This window comes from Pantherophis guttatus, chromosome 7 (genome assembly GCF_059756535.1).
Source record: "Pantherophis guttatus breed Tessera chromosome 7, ASM5975653v1, whole genome shotgun sequence".
Lineage (NCBI taxonomy): Eukaryota > Metazoa > Chordata > Lepidosauria > Squamata > Colubridae > Pantherophis > Pantherophis guttatus.
Window position 1 is genome coordinate 39,581,992 of NC_142069.1, and position 26,107 is coordinate 39,608,098.

General features: G+C 36.8%; 1 protein-coding gene across 2 annotated transcripts in view; it reads left to right on the forward strand.

The window, feature by feature from the left end:
- KITLG (KIT ligand) overlaps positions 1-15,077 on the forward strand; it is a 59,157-nt gene extending 44,080 nt beyond the window's left edge. For both annotated transcript variants that reach the window (XM_060694633.2, XM_087874023.1), the window contains 7 exons: positions 1,203-1,385; positions 2,333-2,492; positions 3,848-3,937; positions 8,464-8,573; positions 10,211-10,287; positions 10,746-10,832; positions 13,867-15,077. In XM_060694633.2, the coding sequence (XP_060550616.1) occupies positions 1,203-1,385; positions 2,333-2,492; positions 3,848-3,937; positions 8,464-8,573; positions 10,211-10,287; positions 10,746-10,785 (660 nt within the window). In that variant the 3' untranslated portion in view covers positions 10,786-10,832; positions 13,867-15,077. The remainder of the gene's footprint in view (positions 1-1,202; positions 1,386-2,332; positions 2,493-3,847; positions 3,938-8,463; positions 8,574-10,210; positions 10,288-10,745; positions 10,833-13,866) is intronic.
- Positions 15,078-26,107: the final 11,030 nt, after the last annotated feature.

The window sequence follows — 26,107 nt, forward strand, 5'->3', positions numbered from 1 at the left end:
GCAAACAATAGATACAAACTCAAAATAAACCGCTCCAAACTCAATTGCAGAAAATACGACTTCAGCAACAGAATGGTCAACACCTGGAATGCTCTACCTGACTCCATTGTTACATCCTCTAACCCCCACAGCTTCAACCTTAAATTGTCTACTGTGGACCTACCCCATTCCTAAGAGGTCCGTAAAGGGGGCGTGCATAAGCGCACTAGCGTGCCTACCATCCCTGTCCTACTGTCTCCATTTATTTGTACTCATTCCTTGTTCATGTCCATGTTTATACTTATATCTGTTATCTAGTACATGATCGACAAACTAAATAAATAAAATAAATAAATAAATAAAAAATTAGGCAGGAAAGCCTTATAGGGTAGAGATCTCAGTAGATGCTCAATAATATCTTTTAATACTAATAATACTAATTATTTTTAAATCTAATAGTACTTTCAAACTGAGTTTGATGTTCATAACTGAAAATCAATGTTTGTCCTGAAATATTAATGGGCTTTGGTACTATCAGGATTCAAACAATAGTGTAAGTCAAAATCAGACAAACCTCATTATGACTTATTGTGATGTATGAACACACTTTGTGTTAGTAAAATATGTTCACTGTCGAGGTGAATCCAATCTATATATAAATGAAGCAATATTATTAATGCATAGTGGTTTTGACATGTAATTTGTATTCCTGACATGCAACATGAAATGCATCTCATTTTAAAATATAGGACAAATTCAGTGCAAATAAATATTGGATTCTGTAGTCTGAAAATGTTGCTAAGAAAACTGTATGGAGCTTTCCATGTCATCACCAGGAGTCAAGATTCATAAACATATTGAGTTCGGATGAACAAGATAAAATAGATCTTGTTCATCCCAATAAAGAATAAAGAGGTGAAATTAATGGACACGAGAAACAAGTAGAATTAGCAGAAATCTGCTGACAGTCATAGATCCATGCATATTAATGGCAGTTGAATATTAGTTTAACAAAGTGCAAAATAATGCTTCCAATGCAGATTGAGGTGAAATAAATGCTTATAAATGTTGATAGGTGGATAGATAGAAAATGAATGAATGAATGAATGAATGAATGAATGAATGTATGTAACAATGTATTGAATTACTTTTTTACAATTGTACATTATTAAAGCATGCACAGAATATAATATATTTTTTCCTTTTGTTATCATTTCTGACAGCCTTACCACTGTTGGTTGCATTTGATGGTCCCTGAATTGTTAAACAGTCTAAATAATCTTCTCAATAAATTTAAAGAATTTCCAGATATGTCAAATGTCTTGAGTAATTATTCAATTATCAATAAACTAAGGCGGATCATCAATGATGTGATGGCATGCTTACCTTCTACCACATATAATAAGGTAATAATCTAAATCTGAACTTTCTTCTATATTACTAAATAATATCCTGAAATAAAAATGTATAAAGAATGGGTGACTGTAATATAATGTTTTTGCAGAGGTTACCTTGCTACTATAATAAACCAAAGATTCTTAATGTTTTATTAAATCATGACTTTATATAAGTAATTCCTTCAGTTATTTATATATTTAATTATGTATAATTTCAATTTATATATATCTATGCATGTATCATATTTATACCCTCCCTTGTGTTTATATGATTGTAGTGGAACATAAAGATAATATATAAATAATTATTGCATGCAATTCAATTTCTTCTATCCCTGTATTTAAATAAATATGTTTATTTAACATATACACAATATTTTGTACATACATCTGATGCATTGAAGCTGTGTCAGCAGGACTTATTTCAAATATAATCTCTGAGTAGTAAGCATAGCTTGCTTGCACTGCTAATAAATCTGTGGAAACAACACTTTGCTTTTCATAGTAATAGATGAAACAGAAATTTGGGAATAAGAGTTCTCCAAGATACATGCCATCCTCCCCTCATTATACACCTCTGATTTAAAACATAAAAGATGATATTGAAACATAAAGAAACTATAATGTCTAAAGCCAGCTTTAAACTTAGCTGCTTCAATTTTCAAAGTAAACCAAAACAATTCCTGCTTTAGTATTTTAATTGTGTATTTAGTATTTATATAAAAAAGCTTTTCAGTTGAATATGAATTTGCATGTACAGTTTTCATAATTGTTTCTGGAGTGCTGCATTTTGATATGGCCCAAGGGCTAATCAATAAATAAAGATTGATTGATTGATGTACAGTTTTCACTTCTGTGTTTTGACACTTGTAAATAATGTACTCACCTAGGAAGTGCATAGTGATAGACTAGGTGGCCTTATTTTTAAAAAAATGGGATTCTATCCTCTTTCTCAGAATTATAGCCAACATGATCATCTATATGAAGAAGGTAAATTTGTTCCAGAAGAGTTCTTCAAGCACTTTTACAGCATTATTGAGGCCTACAAAATCTTTTCAAAAAGACCAGAACAAAGTGACTGCATTCTTCCCTCAACAACAGAATCCTCTCCAAATGGTAAATGCTTTTTTATATATAGAAATATCCACAAATGTCATGAATCACCTTTAATGGATTGGTGCCGATTCAATATGAGCTTGTATTATACAGGGTAAATGTAACAGAGTTATATGCTGCTTAGAATAGAGCCATCTAGAAATATCAGTAATAAACAGTGCTTTGACTTTATAGACCTGTACCCTGCTTTATCAGGGTCCTAAAGACACTGAGCATGTCAGCTGGAAAGCTGACAGCCTGGGTTTGAGACCAGAGTGCTGCGCGACAGGGTGAGCTCCCAGCTTACTTGCCCCAGCTCCTGCCATCTAGCAATTTGAAAGCATGTGAATGCAAGTAGATAAATAGATACCACTTTGGTGGGAAGGTAACAGTGTTCCATGAACCTCAGCACATAGGCATGCTAGCCACATGATCACGGAAGTGTCTGCGGACAACGCTGACTCCCTTGGCTAAGAAATGGGGAAGGGATCAAAATCTTTCTACAGTTTAGCCCATTATTCTCTATATTCAAAACTCATGACTATTTAATTTTTAAAACAAAATAAACAGTGGAATAAATTTATTTACCTCTTTATGTCACTTTCATCCCAATCTTCAATTGAGAAGGTTCCTGAAGGGTCTGCATGAAGATTTTGAAAGAGCAGTCTTTCCCATAGGTTTTTTTTTATCAAAAGCACAGGTGGCTAGAATAAAATTGATGGTGACACAATGTTAGCATTTTCAATCTGACTCTTTGATATTTAAAATATTCCTCAACAGAATTCCATAACAATGTGTCTTAGGAACATAAAGCAAGCCTTCAGGATTTTGTAGAATGATATTTTTTTTTAACATAGAATAGCAATAGCACTTAGACTTATACTGCTTCATGGTGCTTTACAGCCCTCTCTAAGCAGTTTACAGAGTCAGCATATTGCCCCCAACAATCTGGCTCCTCATTTTACCGACCTCGGAAGGATGGAAAGCTGAGTCAACCTTGAGCCTGGTGAGATTTGAACTGCCAAATTGCATTCAGCAGTTGCAGTACTGCATTCTAACCACTGCACCACTGTGGCTCTGAATATAAAAAAATTAGCTGCTTTGTTTCCATTATAGCTATTTACTTCTGATCACATAAACCTTTTTTACTGAATTGTCTAAATGTTATAAAGCAGTAAAAAAAAAGTAGGGTTCCCCCCCCCCATTGGGTCCAGCTTTATTGTAATGGGAAACTCCCACATGTGGTCCCAGATCAGGCTGGGAAGAATCATACAGGAATCCTGAACTAGACGACCCAAGGGTTTCATTCTGTGTTATACAACTTCCTATGTGCTTAAAATATATATAAAAAAACTGACATATTATTTCTGTCTCAGATTCAAGCACCAGTGTCACAGAGCCATTTTTATTACATCCTGTTGCGGCCAGTTCCCTTAGGAATGATAGCAGTGACAATAACAGCAACAGTAAGTGTAAACAACTGCTTTCAATATTGTCATATTAATTGGGGAGGTGGGGAAGAAAAGCAGACATATTGTGCAAATCAGTTCTGTATCCTCAGGAATCAGGATCCATTGGTTAAATAAACTTCCTTGCCAGCAGAGGAAAGAAGCAAGTGGCAAACATGTCTAATAGCACTCAACATTAATATGGCTCCTCAGCATGAAACATAGAGCTTGGAGAAGAAGCACATGGTTTTGCTTTGGTTGGTGCTAAATTTTGGTAATGAGAATTGTAGGGCTTTTATGGAAAATGTAAAATTGAAACAACATACATAAACCTCTTTTAATTATTTCATAACCTAACTCTTGAATGTCATTTAATGGCAGCAGAATGAGGTTATTTTTCCTCATCCACCTCTTCCTCCCCACTCCCTTTCTGCTTCAGCCTGGGAAGCATTAAATTATTAAAGCTTGATGAAGCTGTGAGAGAAATAAAAAACCATGTTTTTTTTCTAGAGTCTAAGAACAAATGTAGTGCTCTATCCCATTTTTTTTTAATTAAGGAGGCTTACTAGTTGAGAAGATGAAGAAGCTTCTTTGTGATTTTAACATTTTCTGGACTATATAAGAATCAATTTCTTGCATTGCCATATTGTGAGCCCCAAAATCTACCACTTCAGTTTACTGTCTCAGGACTGTATTTTGTAAAGCTAGGGTCAGGCATTCAAGTTATTTTCTATAAATATTTCAGAATTAAGAAACAAGACAGGAATATCACTGAGAAAGAAAACAATAAAGTGAAATGAGGACACAGCAAATATATATTTGTGTGTGTGTGTCGTGTCTGTGTCTGTGTGTGCATGTATTCACAAAGATTGCATTTTGACAAACACCTATTTAACAAGCTACAAAATGAAACTTTAATTCTAACAGACAACAATGATAAAGTTAGTAGATCCAGATATCCTGTTTCAAAGAGATTTTTAAAAATGTGTTATGATACTAACTGCTAAAATCACCTTTAAAGAAAGAAATTAGAGGATAAACAAGAAATTAGGATAGCCAAAGAAATGACATGCCTATATTTCTGATCACTGAGGGAAAGCACTGTAAAATGAACAAACTAGATTTTTTAAATATGTAGAACAGCCCTTCAGTTCTTCCAGAGTATCTGGTCTTCTGACAGAAGAACTTTGATGGGGAATAACAAATGTTACAGAGAAAATAGAATTTTGCAAGGGAAGTATTTTGCCAATTTTTCAAATCTTATGACAGTGTTAATAAGAATGTAGTTGGGATGAAAACCCACTTCCTCTCTAATGGACTCAAAGCAATAATAAAATTAAGTGACAAGTCATCTTGCAGATTCATACCCAGTCAAACAGGATAAGAAAGAAAGTTATTTTCCACAATGCTAAGAATACAGCAGTGAATACTACATAAAGGAAACTATTAAGGCAATCACAGTTATCAAATCTGACTCCTACCATATCATATAGAATGAGTTTTCTGCATGCCTTTGGTGCCATCTTGCAGATATATGGATTTCCACATCCAAGACCTGGCACACGTAATAAAAATAGAGATGATGGATTTGGTCTTAGGTCTAAATGGTTCCAATTTGATCTCCATATAAAAAAGGGAGCAATTGGAACAACTGTCTGCAATTCTGGAAAGCCTTTGTTGGTCATTGTAGACAATGCTGGTTAGATTGATCATATCTAACTTGGTATAAGGCATTGTTCTCTAGACCTACTATGATCAAATATTAAGATTTTCACCTTTTATTTTCTACAGTTGACTTACTAGGTGTAAAATAATCATCTAGGAATTATGCAGGCATGAAATATCTGTTCTACTTGATTAAAATTTCCTGTTGGCGTTAGTACGCCTCAAGGGTCTAAGCAAAGTTCAAACATTGTTGGATAAATCTGCATAAAAGCAAGATTTAGAAAGTTAGATAAGTTTATAAACCATGAATTGCCAAACTGTATTTACAGTGAAGCTAAATAATTGGCTTAAATAGGAGTATGCAGGATTTTTAGCTGAAGTAAAATGGGCAATAAAATCCTATAATTAGCAGATATTTTGAATGAAAAAGTGTATAACATGAATTGAAAGGGGCAGTATCCTTTTAGCGTTTTTAGTGGCTCCTTATCTAATTTAATATTGGCTGGAATTACATTTCATTTCAGCGAGATTGAAATTTTAATTGTTCATCTATAGATAACTAATCAGAGCTAGAAGGCACAACACGAGTTTAGTCTGTCCATCATTAAAAAAGAACAACTTGAACAGTTAGAGAATTGATATAATTTTAGCAGGAACCCAAAAGTCTGAAAGGGAGAGTGCATTCTGAAGCTAATTAATGAAGGTACCAGTTTTATAAACTAACATCTTCACAAGGGCATTTATAAACATGGCTATTGCAGTAGGGTATATCATTTGTGCTTACAGAAAGATATGGTGCTGAATTGTGCACTGAACCATTCATACAGGGGAATGCAGATGGTGGATTTGGTCCATACTTCTCCAGCTTTGAAAAACAACAGTCAAGTAGACAGACTGTAGCTAGATGTGTGAGCTTTGTTTTTAATTTTTTAAGAACTCCAAAATTGGTCCTTTAGAACACATGAAAAATAAAGACTCGCAACAAAATTTACTAAAACAAATCTAAATCCAAGCCCTGTCCATATGAGTGATGTAGCCTACTTATTTTGTCTTTTTGTCCTATGTACTATATCCCTTGGCACTCTGCTTCCAAAAAAGCCATTCTAATAATATATATACATATTAATTTTTGGTGATTAAATAGTATCCTTTGTATGCAGTATTAAGACAGCATAGGGCTAATGTGCAAATGAAGTGAATTATTCAAACAGCAGAGGCTAATTATAGACTGTATGTCAGAATGGATAGATAGATAGATAGATAGATAGATAGATAGATAGATAGATAGATAGATAGATAGATAGATGGATGTGTGTGTTTGTGGGTGTGTGTAGAGAGAGAGAATATTATTACAGAATTACGTCTTTAGAAAATGCACATTAATTCAACAAAAACCTAATAGTATGCATAACCCAAATACTATAGTTACTCCCATGTTAGGATCAAATGTTAACTAGATGTTAATACTTGCCAGAATTAGAGTTCTTGTCCAAGAAAATGAATAAGAGGAATAGTCAAAGAATCTCTAAACTGATGACAAAGAATCCAAATGCATTCCAACCATGCAATGAACACAGGTATAATGGGCTGCAGAAATCACAACATACTAGTTTCTTACTGAGAAGGACAAATAAAGATAGCCACTGATTATTTTTTTCCTTTCCCAGATATTTCTATTGGCAAAGTGGATAAAACTCAATCTCCAATCCTGTTCTCATCTCAGGATTAACTTTAGAGTTTCTTGCTAAATGAATTGTAGAAACCTAAAGCCATCAGGTGCTCTTTGCAAAGATAGCAGATAGGTAATGTAAACACAAGCACCTACAGAAATCACTCAAAGACACTGTCTCTATATCTCAGCTCATGGGGACCCATCATATCTGTCTTTCACTCCTCCTCACCAGACCTTATTTTGTTATGGGGCGTATATATGCATATGATGGTTGTCCTACATAAGAATAACACAAAAATATTGGAAGCCACCATACATAGATATAGGAGCTGAGTCACACCAAGATTCCAAATTAAAAAAAACTGCCAGAGACAGAATAAGAAACTTATTCAATGCTATCTTAAGGTCATTGCTTCAAACCTGTGTTGATCATGGTTGGGACAATGGGTTTCAGATAGACAGCAGGCTACTGCTTCTTTTAGTCATTTTAGCTTCTTTTAGCACTTCTTTAATGGCTTAGCAGATAGCAAATTTAAGATATGTGGACTTCAACTCTCAGCATTCCCTTAATCAGCATGCTGGCTGGAGAATGTTGGGAATTGATGTTCACATGTCTGGAGGTTGCTAAGGTTGAGAAACACTGTTATAGGCTAAGTCTTAGTATAGCTTGCCTTTCAAATGTTCAGATGAGCAAAAGTCCCCCAACTATTATTTCAGAGGCCAGTGGGGCTGCTCTTGCTAATAGTACTCTGTTCTCCAGTGAAGAGCGGGGAAAATCTTTATCATTTTTCAGTTCCTGCTGCTCTGCCTCTTGAGAATTCACATCTGTGAACTTCTAAGCATATTTTTCTGATAAATTATGTGGTCTAGTTTAAATGGGGAGAAGAGACCTTTAGCAGAAAATCTAGCCAAGAGAAAACAAGAAGATAACTTGGTAAGTGTTCCTTTGCAGATGGTTACATGGGATTATAAAGTTGCCAGAATGTTTGCCTTTCCCGAGTGAAGTGCAAATAAAGCTGTGAATTTCAAGCAGCCAAACACTTCCTAATAAAACCACAAACTACTTTAAAGATATCATTTACAATGTAAAGGAGTAGAAAAGTATTACCAAATATATGACTCACAAGCTTAACATTGTTACCCTGGAGATTTTGTTTTGTTTTAATCTATCTTCATTAATCCAAAAAACTTTTTTTTTAAATTCCAGAAGCAGAATTGGACTTCCTCAGTAAATCTAGCAATCAAGTATTGAGCATAGCACTTTCATCATTGTTGGCTTTTGTCTTCGGCTTTGTTTTGGGAGCCATATGCTGGAAGGTGAGAAATATCAAATATATGATTAATTAAAGAGGATATTAAATTGAAGATCATATATGCCCTTGAGTGAAGTACCCTGTTAAGCAAACATATCAATAAACCTTTTTCAGACAGAATTTGAGGAAAGGATTTTTAAAAAAACTTTCTCTGTTTCTAGAAAGCTTTGTCATTTTACTTTCCTTTCCTTTCCTCTCTCCATCCTGTCTAGAGGTAGACGATTTGTTGACAGAGGACAGTTCTCCAGTGTGGAATTAGATTCCCTAGTAAAGAGGAATAGGTACTGATGTAGAATTGAATGCCAGTTTGGAATTGGCAACAGCAGTGTGATTTCATAGACTTGCAATGATAAATATTTTTAAAATGCTGCAAAATTCACAAAGCTTGGAGGACTGCCATGCCCAGTTGATGTAGTGAGTATTATCCAGTAGAACAGGAGTCCCCAACCCCCAGTCCATGGACCAGGCTGCACAGACAAGTGAAGCCCCATCCGCGAAATACAGGCAGCACACGAAACCACACCCCCTCTGGTACATGGAAAAACTTCTCTATGGAACCAGTCTCTGATGCCCAAAAGATTGGGGGCCATTGCAATAGAAGACTACTGAAACATACTCTTAGCTAATGTACCAAAGGTGCTTTTTCCCTAACTGGACTTTCTTGTTTTTTCTTTTGAAGACATTTCACTTCTCATCCAAGAACCGTTTTTAACTCTGACAGGATAGTAGGGAATGGAAGGATTTATATTCTTTGCAGACAGCTGGTAATCTGCATCCTTTTAGTGGGTCGTTGAAGCATTTGGAGGTTTATCTGTGTCCTCGGGGTCACCTGAGTAGTGCTCCTGGTTCCTATAGTCTGCATTTTTTCCTCTGGAAAACCATTCCTACTCCCACACAATTCAAAGGCTGTTCATCCCAAATGTATAGCTAAAAGTCTGTAGAGATTCTCAGCCGTCCAGGTCATGGTTGTCCCAAAGGTGCTTTTTTCAGGAGGCAACTGGACTTTCTTGTTTTTTCTTTTGAAGACATTTCGCTTCTCATCCAAGAAGCTTCTTCAGCTCTGACAGGATAGTGGGGAATGGAAGGACTCTTAGCTAATCCACACAATTAGGACTATAGATGTTCTATAACATTTATAGTCCTAATTGTGGGGATTAACTAAGAATAATATTATTTTTCCCAAGGTCAAACAACTGTGATTTGAAGTTCGAGGGATTGTGCTGCCTACAGTTATGAAGAATAGTATCACAATGAGTGGCATAATGTGACCCTTCTGCAACAACTAAATAATCACAGTACAAAGAAGCACAAGGGCTATTCTGCCTTCATATCTTTCTGCTATCAATAAATAGTAAGAAAAAGTTGGGCTGAAAGAAAATGTATATACAGTCACGCTTGTGTACAAAAGCAGTGGCAAACAATTTCCATGCTGTATGGTTGCCAAGAAAACTACATGGACAGTGATATATGATCTCCTAGAGATGGGATCAATGCAAAGTAAAGGAGATTTGACTTTTATTCTTTTCCTCTTTCAGCTGAGTGACAACATGCTTTTAGTATTTCATTTTTTTAAAAAATGCAATTGATTATATTGTATTTTTTCTACATTATCATAAGGCCTGTTTTCTTATTTTTCTATAGAAAAGGATCTGCAGGCATATACTACAAATTCACCAGACTACACAATCTAACATCAACCAAGATGATAATGAGATAAGGTATTTTGATTTAATGTTTAGTCACTTGTCTGATAGGAGACTATTTCCCCAATTTCAACATATGTTTTGGAAATGTTGGTCCTGAAAGATTCTAGATATGTACCCCATGACCTGTGTTAGGATTTGTAAAGTTGCAATCTACACAGGTTTACTAGGGAATGGCTACACAATGGGGCATTCTTAATATGCAAGCATTATAAAATTGCAAAATAGAGAGTTTAGAAATCTGTGTTGTTGACAGTTCTGTTTTAATGTCTAATTAATGCATTTCCCTCCATGCACTAAATATTGTTATATTCTAAAACATTATTTCCATACGAATGTATTTTAAAATAGGTAATTGTGGAACGCTCTTAACAAATAAGGGCTGTTCTCCATCTGAAATTATTTTCATAATTTCAAAAACGCATTTGTCACAAAAGACTGAAAAAGCACTTTGCTTTTTATTTCTTTTTCAGTATGTTGCAGCACAAAGACAAATCGCTTCTACAAGTGTAGCTGTTTCTTTTTTATATATACACTGTTACTGCTTCACGTCTAGGCAAGTATTGAAACAGAATATTTGAGTTTATCACTGAGGGGTTTAAAGTGACTAGTTGACTGAACTTTGTAGTAATTCTTTCAGGGTTTTTCATATAAACCTATATACCATCAGAAGCTGAACATTGCTGCCCTCATTGACAATACAGCCATAGTCTATAAAGTAATCTCCCTTCTTGCTCTCTTTTAAATAAGCATTTAAAATGATGGCTTATTACATGAACATCTAAGCCTTTGCACTGGGACACAGGGACAGGTTGTGCCTCTTGAAGACTGGAATTTCATCTTGCATTGGCAGGTTTTCCTGGCCTCTGCGTAGCTCAGCTATGATGCAGAAGGAATTCCTGACAATTTCTGGGCAACATTGGCTTCTTTTAAGACCTGCCCATGTGGTATCAAAGTAAACTCACAGTTGTTAATATGGATAGCTTTGGACTTATGGACAATTGCTCAGTGACTGTTTGGAGTTACAAAAGGGCTGAAAAAATGGACTTACCACCTGTGCCACAGTTACGTGATGAAAATTCCAGTGATAGCCCGACCATACTTACATCAGGGGCAATTCAACTCCCCCTTCACCTATTTCTCTCTCCCTCTCCCTCTCTCCCTCTCTCCCTCTCTCTCTCTCTCTCTCTCTCTCCCTCCCCCCCCATATCATTACCCTTTTGGCTGGCTTGTACTCTGTTTTGAAAGGCAGCAAGCAACCTTAGAATGACATGGCTCTGAGGCTGCTTGCCATACCTCAGGAAGCCAGAGCCACCCCAGTCTGCTCTAGCAAACACCAGAAAGCATTCATTATATTGCCCACTTGTCTTTGCTTCCCAGCCTCAAGTGCTCCCCACCTTAACCCAGCAAGCACCAGCAAGAATTCTTTTGCCCAACTGCCTTCTCTTCCAGTTTCCCACTTCAACCTTTCGCCTTTTGCTGCTTCCCTTTTGGATCCAGCCTCTTGAGAGAACATTGCCTACTTTTCTACTTTTTTTTCCTCTTCATTCCAAAGACAGTGATTCTTTGTAAAGCTGCACTGTCTTCATAAAGCTGCACTCTCTTTCCAAAGGCATTCCAAAGACAGCACAGCTTTACAAAGGCAACACATACTTCAGAAATCTGTACTGCCTTTCCTAAGGTGTTCCAAAGATAGCTAAGTTTTACAAAAACATGCTGCCTTCAGAAGAAGGACAAAGTAGGAAAGTAAGAAAGGTTTGTTGGAGAATTCGGGCCCAAAACGGAGACAGCAAAAGGTGAAAGATCCATGCAGGGAACCAGGAGAGAAGGCTCTGGGTGAAGAAATGTTTGCTGGGGTGGATTGGGAGTGAACAAATGCTGCTGGTGCTTCCTGGCCAGATTACGGAGTATATGGGCCTAGAGAAAGAAGGTAGCTGCGTGAATGAATGCCAGCTCAGGTGGGCTGAGGCAGCAGAGGTTTCTTTGGTCATGGCAAGCAGCCCTAGAACCACTTAGATGTTGGGTTGCTTATTGCTAAACAAGGCAGGATGCAAGCTGGCCAAAAGGTTATAGATGGGGGAGTTATGGACATATAGGGGTAGTTAAAGGCAGTCTCTTGACTTACTGAGAGTTAGGGCTGGTATGGACCAAGCCCAGAATGGCTTGGATTGAGCTAGCTACTCGGCTGATGACCCACATTTCTTGGTTAACAACTGCACTGGGGAGTCCTGGGATTGCCATTACAAATAATTGTAATCACATGACATCTTGCTTTACAACTGCATCAATTTACAATAGCAATCCCAGTTGCAATTGTCATAAGTCGGGGACTACCTGTACACATGGCATGTAAGGAAGAGCAAGCTACCATTTATATCAATTTACTATTGATACAGAAATAAACTATGATCATTTTATCTCTGATGTATGAACTGAACCACTAAGTTTTAATATAGGTTCAGCTAATGCTTCAGAAAGATTTAAACAAATTGTCTGTACATACAGATATAAGAGTACAGCCATGTTTTGATTGATTAAATGCATATATTGTGCACATGTGTTCATGCATCTGCACAAACATACAGATGCAGCCATCATATTTCTATTTTCAATTCTACTCTGCCCAATTCACAAACACCAATTTTCTATAAATTTCATTCTCTTATTTCTTCTGTCTCTGTTCTTCATCTCTTCTTTCTATTCTGATTTATCATGTGGTTTTCTTCCCTAAGGTGGCAACTCTTCATCGCTATATCATTTACCATATATGTCATAGTAAATTGATAAGATGTTCAAATGATAGCAAATGAAACTGATATGTTGTTAATAGTTGTACCAGGTGGGGAAAATATGAAAGATCTGCCTTGACCACCAGTTTTCACTGGGTATGTGTGTGGCTGTATCGCTCATTCAACATTCTTGGTCTATGGACTGTACTTTGTTAGGCAGGGTATCCACAAGGTATGATCAGAAAAGTCAAATTGGGGGCCACAAAAATACGATCAGAATTTTTGTGTGTGTTGCACATAAAATGTGCATAAAGAACCAAAAAAGTTTTGGTCATATTGTTGTGGTCATCAACTTTTTTTAAAAAATCATACTCTGTGATTTTAAAAATCACAACCTACCCTTAGGAGTGATGTTTAGCTCCCACTCTGAAGATACTCTCTTTAGCCAAGCCTTTGAAATGTATTCATTATTCATTCATTTATCCACCCACCCACCCATCCATCTATTTGTTCATTTTCATTAATTCATTCTTTCATAATTCTGTTTGCCTTACTTTTATATTTTGCTTTATCTTTATACATTTTTAAAAAGATTAGTAGCTGCTTTAAGTATAAAACAATTGGAAAGGGTAGTGGCTGTAAGTTGAATAAAGGAGAAGGAAATCACATTGTACTTTGAATCAAGTACTGAGTAAAATTGAAGGCTTCCTTGTTTGGGATTCCTTCATTATCAAGGCAGCCTTATCAAAGCATTTCTATGTGAAAGTATCTTCTACTAAAATGAGAAGTTGAACATTTGTCACTGAAATAGCTTTTGAAATATTGAATCTTTAAACTTTTTCCTCCCTTCCCTTTCTCCAGGCAGCTAACAGTTCTAAGTTTGCTTCATAAATGAAGCAGCTTTAAGCATATTTGTATTCCTTTTGGAGTGACAGACTGAGTCTGCATCTGTTGCTGTTGCCTGGGACTCCATATTCACAATATAGAACTGTGGATAAAAGCTGTGTTACTGTGAAATCAATGTGGAATTCAACATCACTAGAGAAAAGAGTCTACAGCAAAAAGGATTACCACTTTTAATGCAGAACAAAGTGTATCTTTGCACCTTGGATCTGCAGTGGATTTTAGCAAATGCAGTAAGAAGATTTATGTGATCCAAAATATAAGGAAGTTTGTATTGGATGCACAAATGAAGACTATGAATAGAAGAAATATGCGGAAATGGACAAAAATAGGAAACTTCAGAAATGTATATGTCTTGCAAATAAGTTTATGCAATGGACTAATGTGCTAGTTTTCTTTCATCAGTGGAACTGGGCTAATAGTGACGGAAAGTTTCATTTAAAATCAGATGCAGTAATTTTGAAAGATATAAGTGGAGTTTAATTTTGTGTCAAAAATTTTATACAGTTTGACAATGTTGTGAATGTCTGTTCAGTAGAAGTGATCTAAATGCAAATAGTCTAGGTTGGCCCATTGATGGTTGCAAGGAAGATTACCAGTTATGTTCCAATACATGAGGGTGGGGGGCAGAATATAAATTGTTATCTGGGATAACTATCATGAAACTGAATCAAAGTACTTAAACTATTCTTGATACTAACAGAAATTAGGTCGTCTCAGAGATAGTAAGTTTACTTTAACTTTTTTTATATGTCCTTGAATATTTTGAAATAAATTTTAAAAGCAGCACCCATTATATCATTTTGAATTCTCCATCAATTATTATTCCTTCAGCTCAAGTGGAAAGAATTATTTGTCTAAATATTTCTCAGCCTTTTGATAATTGTAACAAAACTGTGGACAACAATTCCCAGGTGAAAAATTACCAGTCATGAACTTCAATAGAACACTAAAAACATTGAAACCTGTATATAATGTTAAGTTATTTTTTTTCCTGAAAATGGATTTGAAGAATTTTATTTTCTATGAAATAGTTGGATTGCTGTACATTCCAAACTACTAATCCAATAATAAGTTTAAACTATTGTAAGTTTAATTAAACTATTGTTAAATTTTCCTTTATGGTGCATTGATAAAAAAAACTGTGCTTAATAAATGCTTTATTTAAACTTCCACATTTTTAGATTTATTTATTTTCATATCTGTGACAGTCTCTTAGAAAGCTATAGGACATATTTAGGATTGACTATAATAACATAAACCTGGATTCCTAATTTTGGCTAATCTTTGAAATATATGGCCTGTATCAATATGCTGTACTAGGGAGAAAGGACAAATTATTTGTAAACTAAGGTACAGAGCCGTTCTATTTATTAAGCAGCATTCTCACAGTACTAGGCAGAGTGTTTAACACTGAATCTAAAGGTATAATTCCGCATATAAACAATACTATATCATAGTCAAATCAAAATCTTTAAAGATTCAGATATATTTTTCCATAAGTCATTAGTATAATATTATTGCATAGAAATAATCTTGGAAACTGAGTGGCATAGAAATATGTGTAATACATAAATAAATGGACAAATTCTCTGCCAGTACTTTGCATAACTTCTCAGGATTGGGGCTTGGTTAACCAAAGCTTTTTGGTATTATTGAGCAAAACAAGGCCACTTGCAGAAATTCTTTCATTGCTGTATTACTAGGAAAAAATATTTCTTCTTATGAATTTGCATATGATGATGCTAATTTTTATGTGGAATGCAAAAGAGGTAATTAGGAATAGCCTAATGATACCTATTTCAATCCGTTTGTTTTGACTCATTGTTAATACAAATGTATCAAACTTGTCTATTATTTTTTCAATATCAAACTCATCAGATAATGCATTATATAATCATTAAATAAAAATATTTTTCATACATATTTGAAACTACAATTTTTACAATTATCTAATAATTTCTCCACATTCTTTGTAATTTTATGTAAATTTATATAATCTACTATTAATTAATCTACTTACTTGTCATAGGAGAATGATCATCAGTCATAATTGTCCTTTTTCTTGGAACAATATAACATTCTAAAATCATGTTATCTTAAATTATCACAGCTATGTGACATTCTGAAAAGGATTCATATAATCTCATCATATGTTGTTAAGAATACATGTATGTGGATTATTAAGGCTCGATGCATTTAATGCTTTTAAAAATACATTAGTATACAAGGAAACAGTCTTTAATTTAGATCTGCTTGTTAATTCACAAGGATTTTCATTGTTTGGTGATTCAATAGTTCCCTGTAAAGAGCAGAATACAAGTGGAGGTAATTGTAGTTGAATCCGAGGCCTTGTGATGTGGTGGGGCTTACTCTTAGTTTGCTCAGTGGGGATTCAGGCTTTCACAGCACGAGCCTTTAGAATGAGGATTAATTGAATCAACTGTTCCTGGACGGAAAAAGAAGCAAGAACATCAAATATTTTACAGCATCTTATAATAATTTACATCAGAATTGCAAACCTGCTACTCCAATTCAATAGCGAACAACATTTTGTAACTGTAACAGGAAAAAAAAAACAAATCTAATTTTCCATGACTTCTACATAAAAAAAAATAATATTTAGCTCAATAAAAACAGGTACTTTTATCTTAACCCCAGTCTCTGTATGATGTAAACCTTCCTAACTATGCTTTTTATATTGCTACTTTGGTTTACATTAGCCTAGTAAGTGTATATAATTCTAGTTGACACATTAACATGGAGTGTTTCCATATGGGTTATCAGCAGCTGTTTTGGCAAGAAATTAAACTTGAGAGTTTAATTTTATTTCATTGTGGCAAAACCTGTTCAACAGTTCAGAGTATTTAAATTTTCAAACTACCTGTTCACTTATCTAATAGCTACACACCGGTAAATAAAATTTAACTGAAAAGTTAAATTGTATAGGATAGCAGTATACGAAATTATGGGTAATGCACACTGAAATATAATTAGTATGATAAAGAATTTATGCTGATAGTAACTACAGCATAATGCAGACGAATGTGTTGAATATGTCACTTGTTAACTGCCCCTGAGGCCCCAAGTGATTTTACAGAGTGGAGAAATCTGATGCATGCAGAAGCAAATTTGTACTTCCTTAGGTTTCTCTGGCAGAAAATTAAAGATACTTATTTTTCAACTGATAGATTGCAGTTTTTTTCTACAGGGAAAAATAGAGAGAGAGAATGGGCATTTTCTACAAAAATGCATTCTTGACTTTACCAATCTGAGACAATTCATGTTTTATAATTTCTAGCCTTTTTCTCTAAGATATTTAATAGTCTCTCATTTGTATTCACATAATAACTCCAGGATAAATTAATTCTGGTTCAATCAGGATTATCTAGTCCAAAATTCTATCCACCCAGAACATTCACAAATAGCATATAAACCTGGCTTTCCAATCTCACTCATATTCCCAAAATTTGTCTGATTTTAATTGCTGACAGACAATGCATACAGTTATGTGTACTGTTATCCTTTGATAACTTTATCACATGAATCACTTTTAAAGTCATCCAAGTTGTAGAATGTAACTACAACTTTAAAAGCCCATGTACTTCATTTCACCTGTCCTAAATCTCCCTTTATTAAGATCCATTTGATATCTTGAGTTATTACATCATGAGATGATGAGGTAATGGGAGAGAACATTATTCTACTTTCTTCACACCATGAGTAATTTTATATAGCTCCATCATGTTTTCACTCATTATTTTTTTTTAATTAAAAGCCTATATCTCTTCCATATAAAATTTCAGAGTTTCTATTCTAAACTTTTCCTAACTCCATAATATTTGGAGAAGAGGTGAGCCAGATTACTTCCACACAGAAAGCACTTTCTTTTTGCTCATGCAAAGACAACCATTTCTAAGTGATGTTTAAATATCTGGAGTAAATATAGAACCTTGGAAATTATAAGGATTTCAGACCCTTATTTTTGTTGTTCATTAGATGTTTCTCTTCTTGAGCAATAATGAAGTATATCAACAAGTGGGCATTGCTCCAATACCTGAAAAAATGTGGGAGAAAAGCTTATGTTTATAAATGTTTATAAACGTCATGTCCTATGAGCAGCACCCCACACCGTTGCCTGTATTGCCTTCTACTTTAATACAGATGGCAAGCACCTATGTGGAAGACTAAAGAAAAGTTAGCAAGACACAATAAATGCAGACATGAAAATTGCCCAGTTGGACCAGGATGCTGCGTTTGATCATGAAAGATGGTGTTTGTCCATCTGAAAAGTGGACCCTGCACCTGCAAGAATAATGCTAGGAAGATGATGATTTATAGTAAGCTAATGAAAGTTACTATAAATTATCTTTAAATTATTTGAAATGCTTCTTAAATTTCTTGACATCTGGATTAAGTTGCTATTTATGACTCACCTCCTGCCTTTTGATTGTTTAGGTCTCCTCTACCCTCCATTCCTTTCCCAGCCCTTCATAGTCTCCCTTAGTGTGCTTGTCCAAGGAAAACGTATGGTGTGTTTCTGATTGTGCACCACATGTTCCAAGCACGTAATTACAATCTAGATTTTCTAGGAAGCTGTAAAGATTAGCAAATTTATTTTCCTAATAATTCCTTCAGTGCAGTTTGCCTTTTCCCAACAGCTGTGTGTTTCGTGAAGAGGGAGGTGAAGGGCTTCTGAATTCATCAAGAGAAAATAGAATTGGACTAAAGCTGGTGCCAAGGGGAAGAGCCCAGTATTATTTCTATTACTCTGAAGTGTAAACAGATGAGATTGGAAGAAAAATGACTTTGAATTTGCTTTGTAGGCAAGGGCCTCAAGAGTAGAACAAAGAACACATGGGTCAGTAACTCAGTCAGTTACTGAGCACAACAAAACTTTCAGTGGAGTTGAGAAGAAGCAAAGTATTTTCTTACTACTTTCTAAATGTTCCCTGTGTTTTACTTGTTGGGGGTACTGTCTTTAAGTCAGCTTCAATAACTTGGACACAATAAATACCCCGCTCTCTAAGTAAGTGTCACTCTATTGACTTGACAATATTCCTGATAAATTCCACAGAAAAAGAATTGAATCACAATACATATATATATAACATTTTTTCCAGGCATATGTGAGAGGTTCAGCTTCTGGCTAGACTCAAACACAGAAGCAACATTCTGTCTTTTTTGGCAAAGGGAGGCATTTTCTTGACCTCATGAAATAAGATCCTCGCTATTACAAATATCTCTTTATTTGCAATCAAATGTGTCATGATGCATGCACTGTAATTGTAAAGTAAGCCAAATTAAAGAAATCAAGAACAGAATATTTGTTTTGTGTCCATTTTAAGTGATTATTGAAAACATGACCAAACAGTTTGCATGTTAGAAATTATTTATTCTCACTTGCTCTGTGCAGAACATATTACTTGGTGATTTTTTGCATTAATCTGTCTTGTTCATTCATTTAAGTAATAGTTTCAAGACTATAATTCATAGGCTGTGTCTATGTGTGTGTATTCTACATTGATGATATAGCTGTGGTATTTCCCTTTGCAACTAGATCAAATAAGAGAAAATTAATTCATTTTATTGAATAACTGATTATATACTACTATTTTCTTGCTACTTCTCATACTTCATATTGGATTTTTTAAAACACTGTTTAATTTTAAGGTCTTTTATTGCTAGTCTTTTAAATATTTTCTTTTGACAGCACTGCAAGAAATTATAACAGATTATAATTGTTTTGAGGTGTACTTTTTAATATTCTATGTATCCTAATCTTTGTATAAGAGCAAAAAAGCTTATTTCATTTTTTAACTTTTACTTTCTCCAGGGATCAGGGCAGGATATTTAGTTGTTGCCAATATTTTATTTCAGAACAACTCTTTAACTTAGGCTAAGTGCTCTTCCAGGCAGAGATGCAGTTCTTATGATAGATGATAAACCTCCTATCAAATATTTGACTGATCAAATGATGTTGTGCCTGAACAGTTACCATGGTAAGATTTCCTGGAATATTCTTGTACATTCACAAACAATGTGCTGACAAGAAAATCAATTTTAAGTAGTTAATACTACAATACAGGAATCTTACATTTCAGTGCCAACAGGTGTCTACAGGTTCAGGGATGTCTGGCCAATAACTGAGCACTAATTAGTCAAAATTTCTCAATCCTTAGATATCAGAAGAACAGGTAGTGATTGGCTATCAGTTTGGTGTGAGCATGACTCACACATATCTAAACATAGCATCTCAAAATCTGTAAACATCAAACCACTTTGGATGATTCATGGCTGCATTTTAAGGTACTATCAGAAGATCTGGGCAATGAAATGAGGTTCATCTTAAAGAATTGTAAAGATTACTAGCCCAAAGTGACTTTGGGCAGGGATTCAATCCCAAATTCCTAGTTCAACATTATAAGTGTTTTTAAATAACAATGAATTGGATATATCACTGAATGTACCATAACCCCAGCAGGGAGCCAGAATTAAGCACTGACTGACCTGAAGCAGCCAAAGCATCCCAGTCACAAAAACATTCTAATTTATTTCCATGTAAAACAGCAGTCTGAGTTTAGGACTTAAAATATCCTAATTGCAGAGCACTTTTTCCTGCCTTCAAAATTAGCATAAAGTTTTGTTTTATTTTGATTTCCGAAAATGGTGGTGAAAATTGAATGCTTGAAGATAGGAAAGAATAAAGAGTCTGAAGCCTGAAAATGGAAGCAATATTTGAAAACAATTCTGAAAATGAACTTGAAAAACTGCAAGGTGATTCAGAATTGTGCCTCAGGAAAAGAGGTCCAGACAAGCTAAAACAAATATATGCATGCTCAAGAATGAGCAATAATATTTTAATGTTCAGAAAATTAAATCTGAAATCTGAGTACCACTGTATTCAGAAAACACCAGAAATAGTGTGAAGCTTTCTGATTTTATCAAAGAACTCTTATTAGGATCATTACTGAAAAATAAATATGGATTAGAGTTAATCAAGCTTCATGATGAAGTTTCCCCTGAATATGTAATTGCCAAAGTGGAGGTGTGCCAGCATGATTTGAACATGTAACTGAAAGGAATTTTCTAAAACAGCTAAAAGGGAGAAAGATAGTCTGCCATCTATATAAATAAAAATGTAAATGTCCGTTTGTACATAACTGCACATCTCCAAAAGTTCTTCACCGATTGCTTTCAAGTTTTGACACAATGTTGCATTCGACTACGGGCGTGTTTTTATATACCTATTGTCAGCACTTCAATCTGCTTTTACTCTAGTGCTGACATAAGAGGGAGAAGAGTGGGGCAGCTGGCAAGAAGACGCTTGACATTTCACCTACTTATTTCCCTTGAAGATAATATCCCCTAGGAGATGAGAGGGAGGGGTGACATTCCTGGGAGTTTAAGTAGTAGATATGTGAGGAGAGTGATTTGGAAGAAGGCCAATGAGACAAAGAGATTTGGGGAACGGAAAGGGAGGGTTTGGGGTCAGGAAGTCAGAGTTGGCTACGCCACAATCAGGGGCAGATTGTCGTGCTTAATAAAATGAAAGATTTTTTCAAAGACTATCTGTTTGGAAATGCAATTTATTTTATTTGAGACGATATCGAAACCTGACACCTATATTATATACATGTCACACCTGTGACAGGTAAAAACATGAAAAACATTGACAAACATTGAAAAACAGTGCCACCTGCTGGACGTAAAACCAACATGGCAGCCTCCCATCCCTGATTACGCTCAACAGATTTCTGCTCCTTATATTTAGACTCTCCATATTGCTTCCAAGAAACTTCGCATTTGGAAGGCAGAGACGCCCGAGGGCCATATCCTGCCACCAGGCTCGGCAGATAGGCAGCCATCTCCCCTCCGGGAAGCCCTCGCAACCGGCACTTCTAGGGCTGGGTGGGGCCCACCCGAGCCTGGCTCTGACCTCCCCCTCCCCCGCCACCCCGTGAACTAGCCTCGCCCGCCGTTGCTGCCCATCCCCCTCACCAGCCACTCTCAGGGTTCCCTCCAAAGGATACCTGGCAACGAGGCTGCCTAGGTCCACCGAGCGGGAACCCTCCGTCCCTCGCCTGGCCCGAATCGTGCCTAGCCTAGCGCTACCACGGGCCCCGAAGTCAGAAAGACCAGCTGCTAACTGGTGCTATGCGAATCCGCTTTCTTCCTTCAGGTGGAAAGCCCGAAACCAGCCTCGAACCCCCGCTGCACTCCCTCCCTCCCTTCCCTTCCCTTCCCTTCCCTGCTATGCATCTCCCCATTGAGCCCCCAGAGAACATCTGTGTAGGGAGGACGGAGGGGTCCCCTGAGTTTCTGCTATGGTGTGGAGAGCTGCGAAGGCCTGGCCTGAAAAGGTAAGGGTGATGGGGGAGGGGATGCAGAAGAAGCCGGGCCAGAGACAGAGATAAACAGAGAGTGTGGGAGAGAGAGACATAGAGAAATACAGAGAGATGGGAGGGAGAGAGAGACACATACTGAGATACAGAGAGAGAGAGTGGAAGAGAGAGAGAGACAGAGAGAGATACAGAGGGGGAGAGAGAGAGACAGAGATACAGAGAGGAGGGAGAGAGAGACATAGAGATACAGAGAGAGGGGGGGAGAGAGACACATAGAGAGATACAGAGGGGAGAGAGAGACACATAGAGAGATACAGACAGGGGAGAGAGAGAGACATACAGAGATACAAAGAGAGAGGGGGAGACAGAGAGGGAGGATTTGTGGTTCCCATTGTTTTTTAGCAACCGGTTCTCTACCCTAGCTGCGTAGGCGTGGCTCGGGGGCTGTCATGTGACTAATGAAAGTGAGTGACGTCGAGTTGGCCACGCCCACCAAATGTTCATGGAGAGTTTGGAATTTCAGCCTCGCTCTTTTAGCCCAGCGGAAGCACCAGACTGGGCCACAGCAACACGTGGCCGGGTACAGCTAGTTATTATTTATTTATTTATTTATTTATTTATTTATTTATTTATTTATTTAATTTGTATACCGCCCTTCTCCAACAGGACTCAGGGCGGTGAATAGCCACGATAAAAACACAACATATAAAATTTTAAAACAATTTAAAAAACATTAAATAATTTTGGCCATCAATTTAAAATAACCCAGTTAAAACCAATTATAAATTTAAAACTGCAAGGATGGGGTCAAGCCAGCCCGGCTAGATGAAATAGATGTGTTTTCAGGGCCCGAAGAAAAGTCTGGAGGTATGGTATCGTGCGTATCTCTGGGAGTAGGTTGTTCCAGAGGGCAGGTGCCGCCACAGAGAAGGCTCTCCCCCTGGGGGTCGCCAACTGACATTGTCTGGCCGACGGCACCCTGAGTAGGCCCTCTCCGTGCGAGCGAACTGGCCGGTGGGAGGCTATTGGCGGCAGAAGGTGGTCTCGTAGATACCCCGGCCCTAAGCCATGGAGCGCTTTAAAGGTGGTCACCAACATCTTGAAGCGCACCTGGAAGACCACAGGAGGCCAGTGCAGCTCGCGCAGGAGAGGTGTCACATGGAAGTGCCCTGTTGCTCCCATAATCCCCCATGTGGCTGCATTCTGGACCAACTGGAGCCTCCGGGTGCACCCCAAGGGGAGCCCCATGTAGACAGCATTGCAGTAATCCAGGCGGGAAGTGACGAGTGCCTGAGTGACCGTGCAAAGGGAGTCCTGATCTAGAAAGGGACGCAACTGGCATATCAGGCGGACCTGATAAAAAGCTCCCCTGGCCACAGCTGTCATATGTTCTTCTAAAGACAGCCGTGTATCCAGGAGGACGCCCAAGTTGCGAGCCCTTTCCGTGGGGGCCAATGATTCGCCCCCAATAACCAGTGATGGCACCAGCTGGCTATATTGGGACGCCGGAAGCCACAGCCACTCGGTCTTGGAAGGGTTGAGTCGGAGCCTGTTTCTCCCCATCCAGGCCCACACGGCCTCCAGGCACCGGGACATCACTTCAAGGGCATCGTTGGGATGGCCTGGGGTGGAGATGTACAGCTGAGTACATCTATTATAATAAAGGAGGATACAATGAAGAGAATGAAGACATTATAAAACTAAGATGCCTACAACAGGAAAAGATAATGAGGTCCAATAACTTTATGTATAAGTCGTATCTGCACAGAAAGTACAAAAAGAATGAAATAAATACAAAGAAGTAGCATTTTTATAAACACATAAATTCTTATTTGATTTTAAAGAAAAAAATTACTGGATAGTTATATATCAATCACGTCAATATGTCTGCAACAAAAATAATCCTTGCCAAGAAAAAATTAATTTAGCAAATGGAAGGTTGATAGATGTAAATGGAAAAGGCAGTATTCAGTGGAAATGCCTGATAAATCATAATGAACGCAGGCATAAAATAGTTCAAGAAACATATGGTATGCCTGAACTGGATGCAAATTGGTCCAATGGTTAAGGCATTGGACTAGGACCAAAGAAACCTATATTCTAATCCTGGCTTAGACACAGAAGTCAAATGTGTGACTTTAGGTCAGTTATTTCCTCTTAGTCCTAGGAAAAAGGAAGACAGTGGCAAACCATTTCTAAAAAAGTTGCCATGATTTTGTCAATGGAGACATCTAGTCATCAGATGTGACTTGAAGTTGCATGCACAATAAATGAAACAAACAAAATGTTAAAAAGTCATGATATTTATGTTGTTGTTTACCAAGCACATCTAAATTATATTAAAGTAACCCAAACATGTTTACAATCCCCAAAGCATTTCACAACTTTTGAGCACCCTTAACATTTGGAAATTGAACGTTGAAAAATTTGACACGCCCTAGACATACCCATACTAATATACACAATGTGGCTTTGAAATTGTGCTTAAGAAAGGACTTTGCACTATTATAACGGACCATAAAGTAATATCAAAAAGAAAACACTGTGCAGTTAATTTGCTGGAGCTTATGCAATCTAAAGTAAACAGAGCAGCAGAATGCATATATAAAAATAAGCCTGCACAATAACATTATAGCATTTAAATTTTGGTCATAGAGATCAAACTCTCAAAGTCCTGCTGGGCTGCCTCATCATGGTGGAATGGGGATGTTCCTGGGAGGGATCCCAACTGCCCACTAAAGCAGGCGGACACCTACATTGAGCAGTGGTGATACAGGAAGATGCTGGATGCAGATTATCACTTCAGTGACAATGACAAATGAATCTTACTGCTTGGGAGAAGGCAATGACAAACCACTCCTTCATTTTTCTAAGGAAAATATCATGGAGCAATATGATGGGTGATATAGTGCCAGATAATGGATCTCTCAAGTTGGATGGCACTCAGCATGCTACTTAGGAACAGTTGAGGATACTTCAATCAACAAAGTTCTTACTCAAGGCACAAATGACCAGGTTCAAATTATTGTACTTTAGAAACATTATGCAAAGATTTAGCTACCTGGAGAAAATTCTAATACTGGGAAAGGTGGAAGGAAAGAAAAGAGGACAACCTGCAGCAAGATAAATGGACTTGGTTACTGTAGTGATGAACGCACTGCTAGAAGACCTGAAAGACCAAGTTAAGGACAGATGGAGAAGATCTAGCTATGTCCTTGACTTACAACAGTTCATTTAGTGACCGTTCAAAGTTGCAATGGCACTGAAAAAAGTGACTTATGACCATTTTTCACACTTAGGAACTTTGTAGTATCCCCATGGTCACATGATCAAAAGTCACGTGACCATGGCAACTGACTCATATTTATGATGATTTCAATGTGATCACCTTTTGTGAACTTCTGACAAGCAAAGTCAATGGGGAAGCCAGATTTATTTATCAATCAGGTTACTAACTTAATGACTACAGATTCACTTAACAACTGAATTAAGAAAGAAAGGTTGGCAAGAAAGGTCGTAAAATGGGGGAAAACTCACTTAACAAATGTCTCAGTTAACAACAGAAATGTTGGGTTCAGTTGTGGTTGTAAGTCAAGGACTATCTGTAACTATTAGGTGGCACATAATCAATCAATCAATCAATCAATCACACACATGTATCTATCTTTAAGAAAATAAAGGATGAGGACCAAGCAATTGAATTGAATGTTTGTCTTTGCAATAAACAAAGGAAACCAAAGTGTGAGTGTTGTCTCAGAGCAAAGATAAAAGGAATAATTTTTCCAGACTTAAATTCAAATAAGCTAGCTAACCATTGGAACTTACTTTTTCAGGCGTTTGTGATCCATGCCAATCAAA